Source organism: Hypanus sabinus, chromosome 23, assembly GCF_030144855.1.
Source record: "Hypanus sabinus isolate sHypSab1 chromosome 23, sHypSab1.hap1, whole genome shotgun sequence".
NCBI lineage: Eukaryota > Metazoa > Chordata > Chondrichthyes > Myliobatiformes > Dasyatidae > Hypanus > Hypanus sabinus.
The window spans coordinates 60,727,121-60,744,006 of NC_082728.1; the positions used below are offsets into that span (position 1 = coordinate 60,727,121).

The 16,886-nt window shown below is 41.9% G+C and overlaps 1 protein-coding gene across 8 annotated transcripts in view; it reads right to left on the reverse strand.

The window, feature by feature from the left end:
• Positions 1-16,886, reverse strand: part of tmem260 (transmembrane protein 260) — a 118,502-nt gene that overhangs the window by 99,366 nt on the left and 2,250 nt on the right. For 3 of the 8 annotated variants that reach the window (XM_059948970.1, XM_059948966.1, XM_059948969.1), the window contains exons 2-3: positions 12,164-12,195; positions 10,146-10,297 (exon numbers count right to left, since the gene is read on the reverse strand). In XM_059948970.1, the coding sequence (XP_059804953.1) occupies positions 10,146-10,297; positions 12,164-12,195 (184 nt within the window). Of the gene's footprint in view, positions 1-10,145; positions 10,298-12,088; positions 12,196-14,619; positions 14,821-16,886 lie in introns of those variants that run through there. The other 5 variants (XM_059948972.1, XM_059948974.1, XM_059948971.1 and 2 more) reach the window with 5 other exon arrangements.

Sequence of the window (16,886 nt, forward strand, 5' to 3'; positions counted from 1 at the left end):
ATCAAACCATTTCATCATTATTTCTGCCACATCGATCTCTAAATCACCCATTTGCCTATAATCATAACTGAACAGGAGACCACCTTACCCACCATACCAACATTGTGCAAGAGTCCCTCACTCTCCAGTCAACCTTTCACATTATTTTCCTTTAAGTGCCTTTCCAATATGCTTTCAGATGTCCTGATTCTCACAAGTTACAGGACATTAATTTGAAATCATAATCACTTTTTGCATAAGTCTTCCTCACACCTCCCCTGTATCTTATACCCAACATGTTGAACCTACGCCCTCTTGTCCTTGAGTATCTGTGACGGTAAACAGTAGCTAATTAGCCTTTTTAAACCAGTCAATATTTTGTACACCTATCAGATATCCTCCAAACTTTGCTGTAAGGCGGACATTCCCATTGTTAGAATCACTCTGATAAATTGCTCCCACACTGTTTCTGGTACCTTCATATCTTTCATGAATCATATACAGCTCCACTCTAGGTTGTGGGCAGGACCAGTGAAGAGTTTATAACCCAGACAGTTCGCAAGTCAGAAATGCTGAGTTCCCACACAGCAGCAACCGGTAAATCCATCCTCATCCATGCCACTAGTCTCCTGAACACTCATTCATATGTATGGACTGCACACAAGTTGGACATTTGTACGCTGGGAAGGACCTGAGAGCCCCATTCTAAGAACCTCAATTTTGCTAGTTCCTTGTCAGACTTTATCAAACACCCTCTAAAAATCAATGCAAACAAAACTGATTGCATTTGCTTCATCAGCATTCTTACTGCAACAATTCAGTTAGTCAAGCAGGATCTGTTTTGAACAAATCCATTCTAGTTCTCCATCATAAAAGCTAACCTCTCCAAATGCCTCTTAAAAGATAAAATGCTTCTTAAAAATTCCAACCTCAAGGGCAAAATGACCAGTTGCTGTTTCCAAGCACGTCCATTTTGATTAAAGGATATTTTTACATCCTTTACCTTCCATGTATTGAGGGAGAATTGGAAATCATGAATGTCTAAGTGCTCCAACCTAATTTCCCTTGGCAACCCAGGCGACTCATTGAAAATGTTTAGAGTGTTCAGTGCAGTTCTGGTCACCACAACATAGGAAGGGTGTGGAGGCGCTGGAAAAAGTCTAGAAGAGTTTACCAGGATGTTGCCTGGATTGAAACACATTAGTCATGAGGAGAGATTGGACAAACTTCAAAAGTTTTCTCTGGAGCACTGGGGTGTGAGAAAGAAAATTAAGGGCAACCTGATAGAAATATATAAAATTATGAGACATAGATAGGATAGAGAGTCAGTCTTATTTACAGTATGGAACTGTTAAATACTACAGGGCACAGACTTTAATCAGTTTAAATGAGATGTGTGAGGCAAGCTCTTTCTCCGCACAGTTATGTCTGGAATACACTGTGAAGAGAAGTGGTAAAAGCAGATATAATAGTAATGTTTGAGAGTTATTTACACAGACACACAGACATGGAATAAAGGTATGCAGACCATGTGCAGGTACATGGGATTTGTTAGATTTTCATCACAGTTGGTGCAAACTTTTTAAGCACTTATAGAAATACAGTCATTCAGGTTTACTTTTAAGTCAATTACCATTTTATTCCAATATTCTTTCAAAACAACTTTCCAAACTTTCCAAGAAGATTCACCATTACTTTTTCAAGTGTCAGACAACAAATGCTCATCTTGTCACCTATTCTCCCATCCCAAAAACAAATGATAAAAGTTCTCTAATATCACTGCAAGTTGCTCTCTATCTCCCCATCACAATTTATTGGTCTGCAGAATATCCACAGGATCCTTCCTTGATCTCACATGGATATCATCTTCTCCAAAAGTAAACTATCTTAACCAGTACCTCCTTTCCCTTTTCCTGTAGTTTTTTAAAACACATTTCCAGAAATAAAGATTGTACACCTATTCGTTTTTGAAAGGTATTTCAGTTATTGTTAATACATCATATTCCTATGAGTATTCATTGCTACAATTCCCTGAACTCTATGCACCTACACTTCAGAATCAGGTTTATCACCGGTATGTGACATGAAATTTGTTAACTTAGCTGCAGCAGTTCAAGGCAATACATAATCTAGCAGAGAGAAAAAAGAGCATAATAATAATAAATAAACAAGTAAATCAATCATGTATATTGAATAGATTTTTTTTACTGTGCAAAAATAGAAATACTGTATATTAAAAAAAGTGAGATAGTGTCCAAAGCTTCAATATCCATTTAGGAATCGGATGGCAGAGGGGGAGAAGCTGTTCCTGAATCATTAAGTGTGTGCCTTCAGGCTTCTGTACCTCCTACCTGATGGTAACAGTGAGAAATGGGCATGCCCTGGGTGCTGGGGGTCCTTAATAATGGATGCTGCCTTTCTGAGACACCGCTCACTGAAGATGCCCTGGGTACTTTGTAGGTTAATGCCCAAGATGGAGCTGACTAGATTTACAACCTTCTGCAGCTTCTTTCGGTCCTGTGCAGTAGCCCCTCCCATACCAGACAATAATGCAGCCTGTCAGAATACTCTCACGGTACAACTATAGAAGCTTTTGAGTGTATTTGTTGATGTACCAAATCTCTTTAAACTCCTAATAAAGTATAGCCACTATTTTTAAAACTACATCTATATGTTGGGACCAGGTTAGATCCTCAAAGACCTTGACACCCAGGAACTTGAAACTGCTCACTCTCTCCACTTCTGATCCCTCTATGAGGATTGGTATGCGTTCCTTCGTCTTACCCTTCCTGAAGTCCACAATCAGCTCTTTCATCTTACTGACATTGAGTGCCAGTTTGTTACTGTGGTACCACTCCACTAGTTGGCTTATCTCACTCCAGTACGCCCTCTCGTCACCACCTGAGATTCTAACAACAATGGTTGTATCATCAGCAAATTTATGGATGGTATTTGAGCTATGCCTAGCCACACAGTCATGTGTATACAGAGAGTACAGCAGTGGGCTAAGCACACGCCCGAGATGTGCCAGCGTTGATCCTCAGCGAGGAGGATATGTTATCACCAATCTGCACAGATAGTGGCCTTCCAGTTAGGATCCAATTGCAGAGGCCCAGATTCGGCAACTTCTCAATCAGGATTGTGGAAACGATGGTATTAAATGCTGAGCTGTAGTCGATGAACAGCATCCTGACATAGGTGTTTGTATTGTCCAAGTGGTCTAAAGCTGTGTGGACAGCCATTGAGATTGCATCTGCCGTTGACCTATTGTGGCGGTAGGCAAATTGCAATGGGTCTAAGTCCTTGCTGAGGCAGGAGTTCAGTCTAGTTATAACCAACCTCTCAAAGCATTTCATCATTGTAGATGTGAGTGCTACTGGGTGATAGTCATTAAGGCAGCCCACATTATTCTTCTTGGGCATTGGTATAATTGTTGCCTTTTGAAGCAAGTGGGAATTTCTGCCCGTAGCAGTGAAAGGTTGAAAATGTCCTTGAATACTCCCGCTAGTTGTTTGACACAGGTTTTCAGAGCCTCACCAGGTACTCCAATGGGAACTTCTGCCTTGCAAGGGTTCACTCACTTTAAAGACTTTCTAACATCGGCCTCTGAGACGGAGATCACAGGGTCATCAGATGCAGCAGGGATCTTCACAGCTGTAGTTGTGTTCTCCCTTTCACTTAGAATCAATGAAAATTACAGGAAAATTGTTTTTCCAATCAAGTCCATGTTGGGTCAATTAATCTAGTTCCATTTCCTCCATTCTCACACAGCACTGGAATGTTTTCCCTTCAGCTACTTATCAGTGGCTTTTTGAACACTGTGATTTAACCTGCCTCTGATGATCACTTTACATATTCTTTGCTAAATAAAGGTCTTGTATTTCCATTTCTTTAGGCATCATCCATGAATATATATACCTGGAAGGAAGACTGTGTACAATACTTCTGGAATTTCCACCATTATGTTCCCCAGAAACCTGGCAGATATCCCATTTGGATAGAAATATTTATACATTTAAACCTGGTGTTTCTTCAACCTGTTTTAGTCCATTCAACATAACAATGACATTTTTATTTAAAAACTTGAGTATTCACTTAGTGGTTCAGTTGTGCTCCCTTCTTCTCACTTACATGCTTCTGATAGACGTTTGGATTATGCTCTGGACCCTGCAGGAGGCAAGTGCAGAAACTGCCAGGACCCTATCAGAGATTAGGTACCAGAGTATTGGAGGAGAGCCCATGTTGCTCCACTGTTCGGAGAGTCTCTAAAAGTAGACCAGGAAATTATAGTCCTGACAAAGGGTTTCAACCCGAAACGTCAACTGTACTTCTTCCTGCCTGGCCTGCTATGTTCCACCAGCATTTTGTGTGTGTTCCAGGAAATTATAGGCCAGTGAGCCTGACATCAGTGGTGGGAAGGTCATTGGAAGGTATTCTAAGGGTCTGGATATATAAGAATTTGGATAGACATGGACTGATTAAGGATAGTCAGCATTGCTTTGTGCATGGTAGGTCACGTCTAACCAATCTTGCAGTTTTTCAAGAAAGTTAGCAGGAAGATGATGAAGGCAAGGCAATGGACGTCGTCTACATGGACTTTAGTAAGGCATTTGACAAAGTCCTACATGGCAGGTTGGTCAAGAAGGTTCAATTGCTTGGCATTCAGGATGAGATAGTAAATTGTATTAGACATCGGCTTTGTGGGAGAAGCCAGAGAGTGGTAGTAGATGGTTGCCTCTCTAACTGGAGTCCTGTGACTAGTGGTGTGCCACAGGGATTGGTGCTGGGTCCATAATGTGGTTAAATGGATGAGAAAATGATGCCAAGATTCGAGGTGTAGAAGACAGCTCAATTTCAATGTTTAAGAGGAGTTTGGAGAAGTACATGGATGGTAGGGGTGTAGAGGAGTCTAGTCCCAGAGCAGGTCAATGGGACTAGGCAATTTAAATGTTTCTGCATGGACTAGAAAGGTTGAAAGATCTGTTTCTGTTCTGTACTTCTCTATGACTCTGTAAGACTGACAGGAAGTGTGAAGTATAATCCAAAAATCTATCAATCTATCTGATTAAGAAAACTTTCCGAACATATTTGATGAATTCTATCTCATCGAGTCCCTTTACAGTATGGGAGTCCCAGTTAATACGTGGAAAGATAAAATCACCTACTATAACAATCTTACTTTTTGCAACAGTCTGTGACCTCTCTACAGATTTGTTCCTCTAAATCCCTCGGACTATTGGCTGGTCTGTAATATAGCCCCATTAACATGGTCATAACTTTCGTATTACTCCATTCCACCCACAATGCCTCACTAGACGAGTTCTCCAGTCTGTCCTGATCCAGCACTGTCATGACATTTCCCTGACTAGTAACACCATCCCTTCTCCTTTAATTGCCCCCACTCTATTGCATCTAAAACAACAAAACCCTGGAATATTAAGCTGCCAGTCCTGCCTCTCCTGCAATTATGTCTTACTAATGGCTACAATATATAATTCCAGGTGTTGATCCATGCTGAGCTCATCTGCCTTTCCTACGATGTTTCTTGCATTGAGATATGTGGAGCTCAGTCACACCATGCTCAGCCTTTTGTTCCCTGACTTTGTCTGAAATTTAACCAACATCCATCTCCACAACCTCTCCACTAACTGTTCTGGTTCTCTAGTTCCATTTATCTCACTTTGTTATTCTTATTTTTACTTCCTATTAGAACTTTCTATAAAAACATAACTATAGACTTTACTTATTTTTAGTCTCCACACCTGCAAAATTCTCTTATGTTTTGTTCTGTTGCTCTTCCTACACCTTGGTACATTGCAGCCACAGCATACTAATGACATAGGGAGGAAATATGTATGGTGCACCGCATTCAACCAGGAAAGTGAAGGCTATTCCATGACATGGCTGAAAATACTTTGGAGAGTCACTTGCAGCCTCTGGCTATTGTTACCATGGCGGAAAAGCGAACTGCAGTTACTACAAGTATGAAGTACAACCAAAAATGTTGTAGAAACCAAATAATGAGATAACCTGAGTCATGAGAGCCTGGAAACTGGAGCAACAAATAATCTACTCAGGAACTGTGGGTTGGGCAAGGGCACTGTCTGTGGCAGGAATCAAAACCCTGAGAAAACCTTTCCGGTGTTCTTCTAAGTAAATACCCTGTGTAACTCCTTCTTCTGCAACCCATCCACCCTGCATCCCCCAAAGGAACTAGACGTGTCATTGCAGCTATACCAGACATGCAGTAAGCACTTTCCCCTTTCCCCCTTGTCTCCAATCAAAGTGATCCAAGGCCTATAAAGGGTAAAGCACCAAACAGGATGTACATAATTAGAGATCCAAATCCCTAAGCACAAGACCAGTGGACAGGTACCAAAAGCAATTTGAAAATCTAAATGAACTATGGCCTCCATTTTAAGAAGATTGGATTGCAAAAAGAATAATGCAGAAGTTGTTTTAAAACCCATGTGTTGAGTCTGGACACTGCACCTAAGGATGAATACACTGACCAAACTATTTTGTATCTTCGGTATGGCACATCATCCCAAGTGTCACTGGTACAAACTAAATAGTTGTAAAAGTGTTAAATGGTGGAGACGGGTCCCAAGGACCAGGCTTGCAATCCCTTTTCTTTAAAAGATCAAATCTGATCCTATTATCGTGTTTAAGACTATTAAAAAGATTTGATTGAGCAGAGAGAAATTATTTTCTTTGCAGGGAGGTTTGTTAGTGCTATTGGGGAGGGGTTAAACTAGATTTGTAGGGGGATGGGAACCAGAGTGCCAGAGCAGACAGTGGAGCAGGGGGTGAAAATAAATTATGTTAAAGGTTCATGCAAAGTCACAATTAGAAGGGTTGTGTGTGGTGGTAATAATCTTCTGAGGTGTGTCTATTTCAATGCGAGGAGTATTGTGGGGAAGGCTGACAAGCTGAGGGCGTGGATTGACAAGTGGAATTATGGCATTGTAGCCATTAGTGAAACTTGGCTACAGGAGGGGCAAGACTGGCAGCTTAATGTTCCAGGGTTCCAATGTTTCAGACATGATAGAGACAGAGGGATGAAGGGTGGGGGAGGTGGCATTGCTGGTCAGGGAAAATGTTACAGCAGTGCTCAGGCAGGAGAGATTAAAGTGCTCGTCTACCGAGGCCATATGAGTGGAGCTGAGAAACAGGAAAGGTATGACCACATTAATGAGGTTGTATTACAGACCACCCAATAGTCAGCGAGAATTGGAGGAGCACGTCTGCAGAGAGATAGCAGACAACTGCAGGAGACAGAAAGTTGTGATAGTAGGGGATTTTAATTTTCCACATATTGATTGGGACTCCCATACTGTTAAAAGTCTAGATGGGTTAGAGTCTGTAAAATGTATCCAGGAATGTTTTCTAAATCAATATATAGTGGTACCAACTAGAGAGGATGCAATATTAGATCTCTTATTAGGAAATGAGTTGGGACAGGTGACAGAAGTGTGTGTAGGGGAACACTTTGGTTTCAAGTGATCATAACACCATTAGCTTCAACTTGATCGTGGATAAAGATAGATCTGGTCCTCGGGTTGAGGTTGTAAACTGGAAAAAGGCCAAATTTGAAGAAATAAGAAAGGATCTAAAAAGTCTGGATTGGGACAGATTGTTCTCTGGCAAGGATGTCATTGATAAGTGGGAGGTCTTCAAAGGAGAAATTTTGAGAGTGCAGTGTTTGTATGTACCTGTCAGGATTAAAGGCAAAATGAATAAGGAACCTTGGTTCTCGAGGGATATTGGAACTCTGATAAAGAAGAAGAGAGAGATGTATGACATGTACAGGAAACAAGGAGCAAATAAGGTGCTTAAGAAGTATAAAGAGTGCAAGAAAATACTTAAGAAAGAAATCAGGAGGGCCAAAAGACATGAGATAGCTTTGGCAGTCAAGGGGAAGGATAATCCCAAGAGCTTCTACAGGCATATTAAGAACAAAAGGATAGTAAGGGATAAAATTGGTCCTCTTGAAGATCAGAGTGGTTGGCTATGTATGGAACCAAGAAATAGGGGGGATCTTAAATGGGTTTTTTGCATTTATTTACTAAGGAAACTGGCATGGGGTCAATGGAAATAAGGCAAACAAGTAGTGAGGTCATGGAACCTATATAGGTTGAAGAGGAGGTGCTTGCTATCTTGAGGGAAATCAGAGTAGATAAATCCCCAGGGTCTGACAGGGTATTCCCTCAGACCTTGAAGGAGATGAGTGTTGAAATTGCAGGGGCCCTGGCAGATATACTTAAAATATCGGTATCTACAGGTGAGGTGCCAGAGGATCGGAGGATAGCTCATGTTGTTCCGTTGTTTAAAAAAGGCTCTAAAAGTAATCCGGGAAATTATAGGCTGGTAAGTTTGACGTTGGTAGTAGGTAAATTATTGGAAGGAGTACTAAGAGATAGGATCTACAAGTACTTAGATAGATAGGGACTTATTAGGGAGAGTCAACACGGCTTTGTGCATGATAGGTCATGTTTAACAAATCTATTAAGAGTTTTTCGAGGAGGTTACCAGGATGAAGGGAAGGCAGTGGATCTTGTCTACATGGACTTCAGTAAGGCCTTTGACAAGGTCCCACATGGGAGGTTAGTTAGCAAGATTCATTCACTAGGTGTACATGGTGAGGTAGTAAATTGGATTAGACATTGGCTCAATGGGAGAAGTCAGAGTGGATCAGGTAAATTGGATCATCAAATTTGCTAATGATACAAAGATTGGAGGTGTAGTGGACAATGAGGAAGGTTTTCAAAACTTGCAGAGGGATTTGGACCAGCTGGAAAAATGGCAGATGGAGTTTAATACAGACAAGTGTGAGGTACTGCACTTTGGAAGGACAAACCAAGGTAGAACATACAAGGTAAATGGTAGGACACTGAGGAGTGCAGTAGAACAGAGGGATCTGGGAATACGGATACAAAATTCCCTAAAAGTGACGTCACGGGTAGATAGGGTAGTAAAGAGAGCTTTTGGTACATTGGCCTTTATAAATCAAAGTATTGAGTGTAAGAGTTGGAATGTTATGGTGATGTTCATTGGTGAGGATGAATTTGGAGTATTGTGTGCAGTTTTGGTCACCGAATTACAGAAAGGATATTAATAAGGTTGAAAGAGTGCAGAGAAGGTTTACAAGGATGTTGCCGGGACTTGAGAAACTGAGTTACAGAGAAAGGTTGAATAGGTTAGGACTTTATTCCCTGAAACGTAGAATGAGGGGAGACCTGATAGAGGTATATAAAATTATGATGGGTATAGATAGAGTGAATACAAGCAGGCTTTTTCCACTGAGGCCAGGGGAGAAAAAAACCAGAGGTCATGGGTTAAGGGTGAAGGGGAAAAAGTTTAAGGGGAACATTATGGGGGGCTTCTTCACATAGAGAGTGGTGGGAGTGTGGAATGAGCTGCCAGATGAAGTTGCAAATGCCGGCTCACTTTTAACATTTAAGAAAAACTTGGACAGGTACATGGATGAGAGGGGTTTGGAGGGATATGGCCCAGGTGCAGGTCAGTGGGACTAGACAGAAAAATGGTTCAGCACAGCCAAGAAGGGCCAGAAAGGCCTGTTTCTGTGCTGTAATGTTCTATGGTTCTTTGATAATGGAGTCTCAATGATATTTTACTTTATACTTTACTTTATTGTCACCAAACAACTGAGCGTACAATCACAGCGATATTTGATTCTGCGCTTCGCGCTCCCTAAAGTACAATGATCCATAGATGACTCCAAAATTTGACATTAAAATTAGAACAAAACTATTCACAGTAAAGTCATAACCATGTTTCAGAACAAGTTTTCAAACAGTGAGTAATTTATGATTGCCCTTTGTAAATTGTGTAATCAAAGTTTTTATTCAGACCACAAAAATATTGCCATTTTATTGACAATTAAAGCTGTCAATAACTCAAGTTTTCCAGAAAAATTGTTTTTAATTGTGCAACACTCCAATGCAATATTACATATGACAGTAAGTTTTACAGTTAAAGAGAATTAAGATGCAGATTGTCCATGATCTAATTAAACGGTGAACTAGGTTCAGAGAATGCAATGGAACATTCTTGTTGCTTTGTCACTCACAGTAGTCATCAGAAAGTGGCATTGATGCCCTGACAAAACATCCACAGATCCCCTGGTTCCTGCCTGGACTCACCTGCTAACTGCCTCAAAGAGCAGAGGTGCTGTAGCTGCCCCCAGCATTGCATTCAATACATTAACTCTGAAAGCAGGAGAGCCCATTGGGAGAATGGTCATAGCTAGCCTTGCCAGAAGAGTGAACAATGGATACCCAGGAGGATGTGCTACCTGCAACAAAGGGAAGACAGGAGGATGTGAAACCACTTGCATTATTCATAATGTAAGAGACTGCATGTTCCCACCTTCCTCTCACTCAGCAGTAGATATGGCACCGATCAACAAAAAGGCAATCTGGCAAACTATGGGATGCACAAAATGAAGCACCATTACATGATGCCAAGTACAATTGACTACAGCTGATGCACACCCCAGCATAACATAACCCCCTGTCCAACCTTATTCAGTTAGTGTGGAGAAACACTACTTCCCACCGGGACACAACTGCTTCTTCCCTTTCCTGCCTGTCCTCTTCTTACAACTTCAACAAATGGCTTCATTGGCCCTTACACAAACTTGCCACACTATCCAGCTACCATATAGTCCACTAACATGATTTCCTTACATTTTCCATTCTACCTTTCCCCAGTCACTGAAATCAACATTCCAAGTCCCTCAGTACTGACATCCAAAGGGACCCACATATCCCAGTACACAAATCAGGAAAACCTACCTACAACTGTAGTGACCCGGGCCGAAGTTGTTTAAGCACATTTGTTCCTTACTATATGAGGATTTAAGTCTTACTGCCATTACTTTGGGTCTTTGTGAGGCTGCATTTGGACTACGTTGTGCAATTTTAGTTTCCTTACCTAAGGAACTAAAAGGGGATACTTGCCGTAAAGGAAATGCGGTAAAAAACATTCACAAGACTGATTACAGTGATACAGTTGATGGGAGAATGGAATGTTGGCAAGCATACGAGAAAGGCAAGGTTACAAGGAAATAGGCAAGGTAATAGAATTGTTTAATGAGTGGGTGTAGATGAACCGAGTGGCTTCTTTCCCTGTTATAAAGAAATAAAGATCAAGTCTGTCTAATCTCTAAAGTTTAGGAGTTGAGGTTCCCAACCTGGAGTCAATGGAAATGTTGGTTAATGATAGGGGTCCATGGCACATATGAAAAAATTGGGAACCCTGTTTAGGGGAATGAAAAGATGGTTCAGTGAAACTTGAATACACTTACTGAGCTCAACAGGCAAAATGCAGGGAGGATATCTGGATGTCTAGGACCAGGGTACAGAATCCAAACAACTGTATAACCAGGGGAATGGCCATACAGGGCTGAGCTGAGAAGTAATTTCATCCCCCAGAAGGTGGTGAATATTGAGGGAGCTCTGGAGTTATTCAGTTTATCCAAAACGGATTTCTGGAATATTAATGGATTAGGAGATACAAGATCTGCCGGGACTTTAATGACTAGGACAAACTCAAAGGATCAAATGATCTACTCCTGTTCCTAATTCTTATATAGGTTTGATAGTCAGCAGATAAAATCTTGGTCTGCTTTTTTAAAATCATGACTTAACCTAAACCAAAGCAGTAATCCTTCATATATGTAACACTGCTACCCTCCCAATAAATCCACAAGTTACTTTGTACACAATCTCCAGTCAGATTTTCATTATAACTAGACTCCTCAACACCAACTCAATATCCACTAACCAAGACATCACTCTCCACTGACCAAGGCCAATCTCTGCCCACCCATTTGTTTGCACCCTCACCAACACCCCAATCTTGATTACAAGACTGACCAATGCCCAAAATACACTCCGGCCAAATGCCCAGCTACTAGGTTGTCCATTGCTGCCAGAGGCTACTTGTAGCTTGTCATTATTCTGAAAAATCACATTTATAGTTGATTCATTACCCAGAAAAACCCCATCCAGCCCACGCCAACAATCCCCAGCAAGATGAATCCCCAGATCAACCCACGAGTGTAAAACAGGCAGCCACTCACCCCCAGTTCACAGGCAGCCACTCACCCCCAGTTCACAGGCAGCCACTCACCCCCAGTTCACAGGCAGCCACTCACCCCCAGTTCACAGGCAGCCGTCAACAACTCACCTATAAAAAAATGACAAAATTATTGACAAAATAGAACAAGAAAGAGACTCTTCCCTAGCCAACATCCAAAGAGATCACCCCTCAACCTCTGTACCCCTGCCCTGCTACCTCTAACCAATTCCCATTACCATATGCACAAATCTTCAGCTCTCTCCCTTCCCTTGCCACCATCCTCCCTTCATTTCTCATTCCTTTCAATCCAGAAGCCTCCCTCATCCTCTCAGCTAACTCAACTTCCTTCTTTGTAAGAATGTAATAAACAAGTTCAATGGTAGACCAATGTGCCCCACAAGCCTGTTCCCTTGTTCGTTAATCTTGGCCTCAATACCACTTTCCAGCTCTCTCTTTCTCACCCTCAAAACCCTTGTATTTTAAATGCTTGGTTATCTTTGCATTGGATACTGCATGGTAACAGCTCTTTTATATTAATTCTATACTACTTTATTCCCTCTCTTCCTTCCAACCTGTAGATTTTATCACCCACATACACTGGGGAAAGTTACAGTGACCAATTAACTTACCAACCCACACACCTTTTGGAAATGTGAAATGAAAAAACAGAAACCCACACTGTCACAGGGAGAAAGTGACATTAAGATGGTGCCAGTGAATCACAGCAACGAGTTGCAAGCTGCTTATTAAACTTCTAAATATAGCTCTTCTGAAACACTCACTGCAAACTGCACCTGTAATTTCCCTTTAAGCAACACACTTTTGAACGATCTTAATGAACTAGTAATCTCAAGGACCCAGTGGATGTAACTCTCAAGTCTGCAGGTACGACACCTTTAAATAGATGAAGGTATGTCGCCATGGCTTCAAGAGAGGGAGGGGAAGGACTCCAACACAAACTGAAATGAAGTTCCTCTATCCAGCATCTGGTTAGCAAATGTACAGTCACTGGAGAACAAGACTGTGGACTTAAGGGCAAGATTGCTGTATCAGAGGGAAAGGGGATATTGCTGCATTCCTTGTTTCAGGGACCTTGCACACTCGATACACGCCAGATGTGTTGGTAAGACCTGGATACATGGGAGGGACTGAACAGCTGATTCGGAGAATGTAAAAGGTTGGTATCTGTGTTTCATGATAAACACTTCGTGGTGCTCGGTTGTGCCAGTTTTGTCGTACTTTTGTTCCTCTGGCCCAGAATATCTAATGATTAAATGCTGACTGTTCTACCTACCAAGAGATTTCCTCCATGATCCTGATCATAGGTTCACGACTTTAAACTCCTCGGTGTAATCCTTTCAGAGGATATGTCCTAGGCCCAGTACAAAAGTGTAATAATGAAGAAAGCATGCCAGCATCTCTATGTGCTTAGAAATTTGCAAAGATCTGGCATGACATCTAAAACTTTGACAAACTTCTATAGGTGTGTGGTGGAGAGTATATTCAGTGGTTGCATCACAGCCGAGTATGGAAACACCAATGCCCTTGAACAGAAAATCTTACAAAAAGTAGTGTTATGGTCCAGTCCATCATGGGTAAAGCCCTCCCCACCACTGAGCACATCTGCACAGAGTGCTGTTGTAAGAACAGCATCAAAGACCCCCATCACCCAGGCCACCGTCTCTTCTCACTACTGTCTTCAGTAAGAATGTACAGGAGCTTCAGAAGCCACAACAATAGATTCAGGAATAGTTATTACCCCACACCATCAGGCTTTGAACCAGAGGGGATTATGCCACTCACCCCACTGTTCCCACACCCTATAGACTCACTTTTAAGGACACTTCATCTCATACTCTGCATATTTATTGTTTATTTATCTTTTTTCCTCTCTTTTGTATTTGTAGATGGCTCTTTTTTTCGCACATTGGTTGTTTGCCCATCCTGTAGGGTGCAGTCTTCCATTGTGTTTCTCAAATTTACTGTGTATGCCCGCAAGGTAACAAATCTTAGGGTTGTATATGGGCAACATAAGTACTTTTATTTAAAAAATTACTCAAAGTTTCAACTTTTGAACTGTTCAAATTCCATGAACAGAGTGCTGAAGGTCAGAACAGAACCCTGGTTTCTGAAGCAATGAGGTAGCAGGTTTCAGGCTGCATCACTCAGCCAAAGTCTCACAACCCTTACAGAAAAATCATAACTGGGCAAATGCTTATTTTGAAACAATATCTCCCTCCCATGAGTTAGAAAACCCCACCAATGAAATTACCTTAAGTACCTACTGCAACAGCATGTCTCAGAATTGTGTGTTTCATTATGATAGAAATATCAAATAAGTACGATGTCTCCATACCACATTCCCACACTACCCCCACCCCACAAGATCACTTTATATTCACTAGGATGTTTGCTTGATTCATTTCCTTACATCAGCCAGGTGAACCTTCATCCTTGCAAAGGCCAAACCTGCGCCCAGTACTCAAGGTACCATCTCAACAGCTCTTTCAACTCAATTTAAAGTTTCCTTACCTTACACCCCATTGCCTTTACAATAAAGGGCAAGATTCAAAGTTCCAAGTACAAAACAAAGGAGCTGGTTGCGGACTACAGGAGGAACGGAGACAGGCTCACCCCTGTTGACATCAATGGATTTGGGGTTGAGAGGGTGAACAGCTTTAAGTTCCTCGGCATAAACATCACCGAGGATCTCACGTGGTCTGTACACATCGGCTGTGTGGTGAAAAAAGCACAACAGCACCTATTTCACCTCAGATGATTGAAGTAGTTTGGCATGAGTCCCCAAATCCCAAGGACTTTCTACAAGGCCATAATTGTAAACATCCTGACCGGCTATATCATTGTATAATATGGGAACTGTACTTCCTTCAGTCACAGGGCTATGCAAAGAGTGGTGCAGACAGCCCAGCACATCTGTGGATATGAACTTCCCATTATTTAGGATATTTACAGCGACAGGTGCGTAAAAAGGGCCCGAAGGACCATTGGGGACCCGTGTCACCCCAACCACAAATTGTCCCAGCTGCTACCATCCAGGAAACGGTACTGCAGCATAAAAGCCTGGACCAACAGGCTCCGGGACAGCTTCTTCCACCAGGTTATCAGGCTGATTAATTCACTCTGACACAATCGTATTTCTAAGCTATATTGTCTATTCTATTGTACATCTTTCTGTACATACTATTTATTACAAATTACTATAATTTGCACATTCAGATGGAGATGTAACAAAGATTTTTACTCTTCATGTATGCGAAGGATGTAAGAAATAAAGTTAATCCAATATTATCAATTTTGTGTTTGAACAGTGGAGAGTGCTGAAGGATTGGACAAGAAGCTGGCAGATGAAGTCTGATGGAGAAGAAGAAATTAAGAATGAAAAAGTATATTTCCTGGAACTACAACATGTGATACCTAGGTATTTGAAGGACATAGTGCCTGAAGTATTTATAATGTAGGTACACGAGGAAATTGAGAAGGGTGATGGATGGCATGGAGTGCGTGGCCCTTGCTTGGAGGAAATTTGTATGCATACTTCATGCAACCTTGAGATTCATCTCCATACAGGCACCCACAGATTGAGAAGCCCAATGGAACCCATTAAAACAAAAGGCAGCAAACACCCAGTGAAACAACCCGTGCACACAGTAAAGGTAAGCGAACAGCATTCAGAACTGAAGTTCATGAAGGTGAGTCCACAGCCGATTTGGAAATCACAGGCCACAACCTCAGCTGAGCTCAGAGATGAGAAAACCTTGTGGGGTAGCGACTTGAACCGGCCGTCCCTCACCTCCCGGCCCGACACCCCGACCTTTCAATCTGGCCCATTGCTCAAATTATTCAAACATTGGCCGTTTTTTACTCTTAAAACCAGACCCAGCCCCTTCAATATGCTCTTGGGCCGGAATCCTGCTGTCCCATTTCAACTCGAACCCAACCTTTCCAGTTCAGCTTGGTGCTTAGATAGATCAAACGTCATCACTGTTGAGCCTGGGCTTTGTCTCAACTCTGCCTCACCTCTGCAGCATCAAATTACCTGCATGTCTGATCCAAAAACGGCAACACACTCCATTCCATCCATCACCCTTCTCAATTTCCTCATGTACCTACATTATACAATACCTCAGGCACTATGTCCTTCAAATACCTAGATATCACATGTTGTACTCACTATATTTCAATCATAATTTACTTTTTCATTCTTAATTTCTTCTTCTCCATCAGACTGTATCTGCCGCAGCTTGTCCATCTTCAGCATTCTTCACTGTTGTAACACAAGATTCGGCACTCTTACAGTTTTCCCTTGTACTGCCTCAAAGAAACATATTTCTGAAATGATCAACTTGGGACGACTTGCAAAACCAAGTCTACCATTGTACCCTAGTGCAGGAGACAACAATAAACTATCAATCTCTTTATAGACTCTTCGTTTCCACTTCCTAAATCCACAATCCATCTACTTACCTTTGTATTAACTACAGTACATCAGTTCTTTCAGTTATACTTTATACAACTGCCTATCCAACACTGATCCCTGCAACACACTTCCAACAAAACCCTCCAAATTCTCTTAAACTCACACCCTCACCCTCCCTGTATCTGAATCCCTTTCTTCTCCCCCCAGCAACACTCTGTCCTCCCACATCACACGCCTCCCCCACCACCACACCCCTCACCCTCCCCCCTCCATCCCCCACCACCTCCATCCAACACCCCTCCCCCCCTCCCAGCACACCCCTCACCCTCCCTCTCCCAGCACACCTCTCACCCTCCCACAC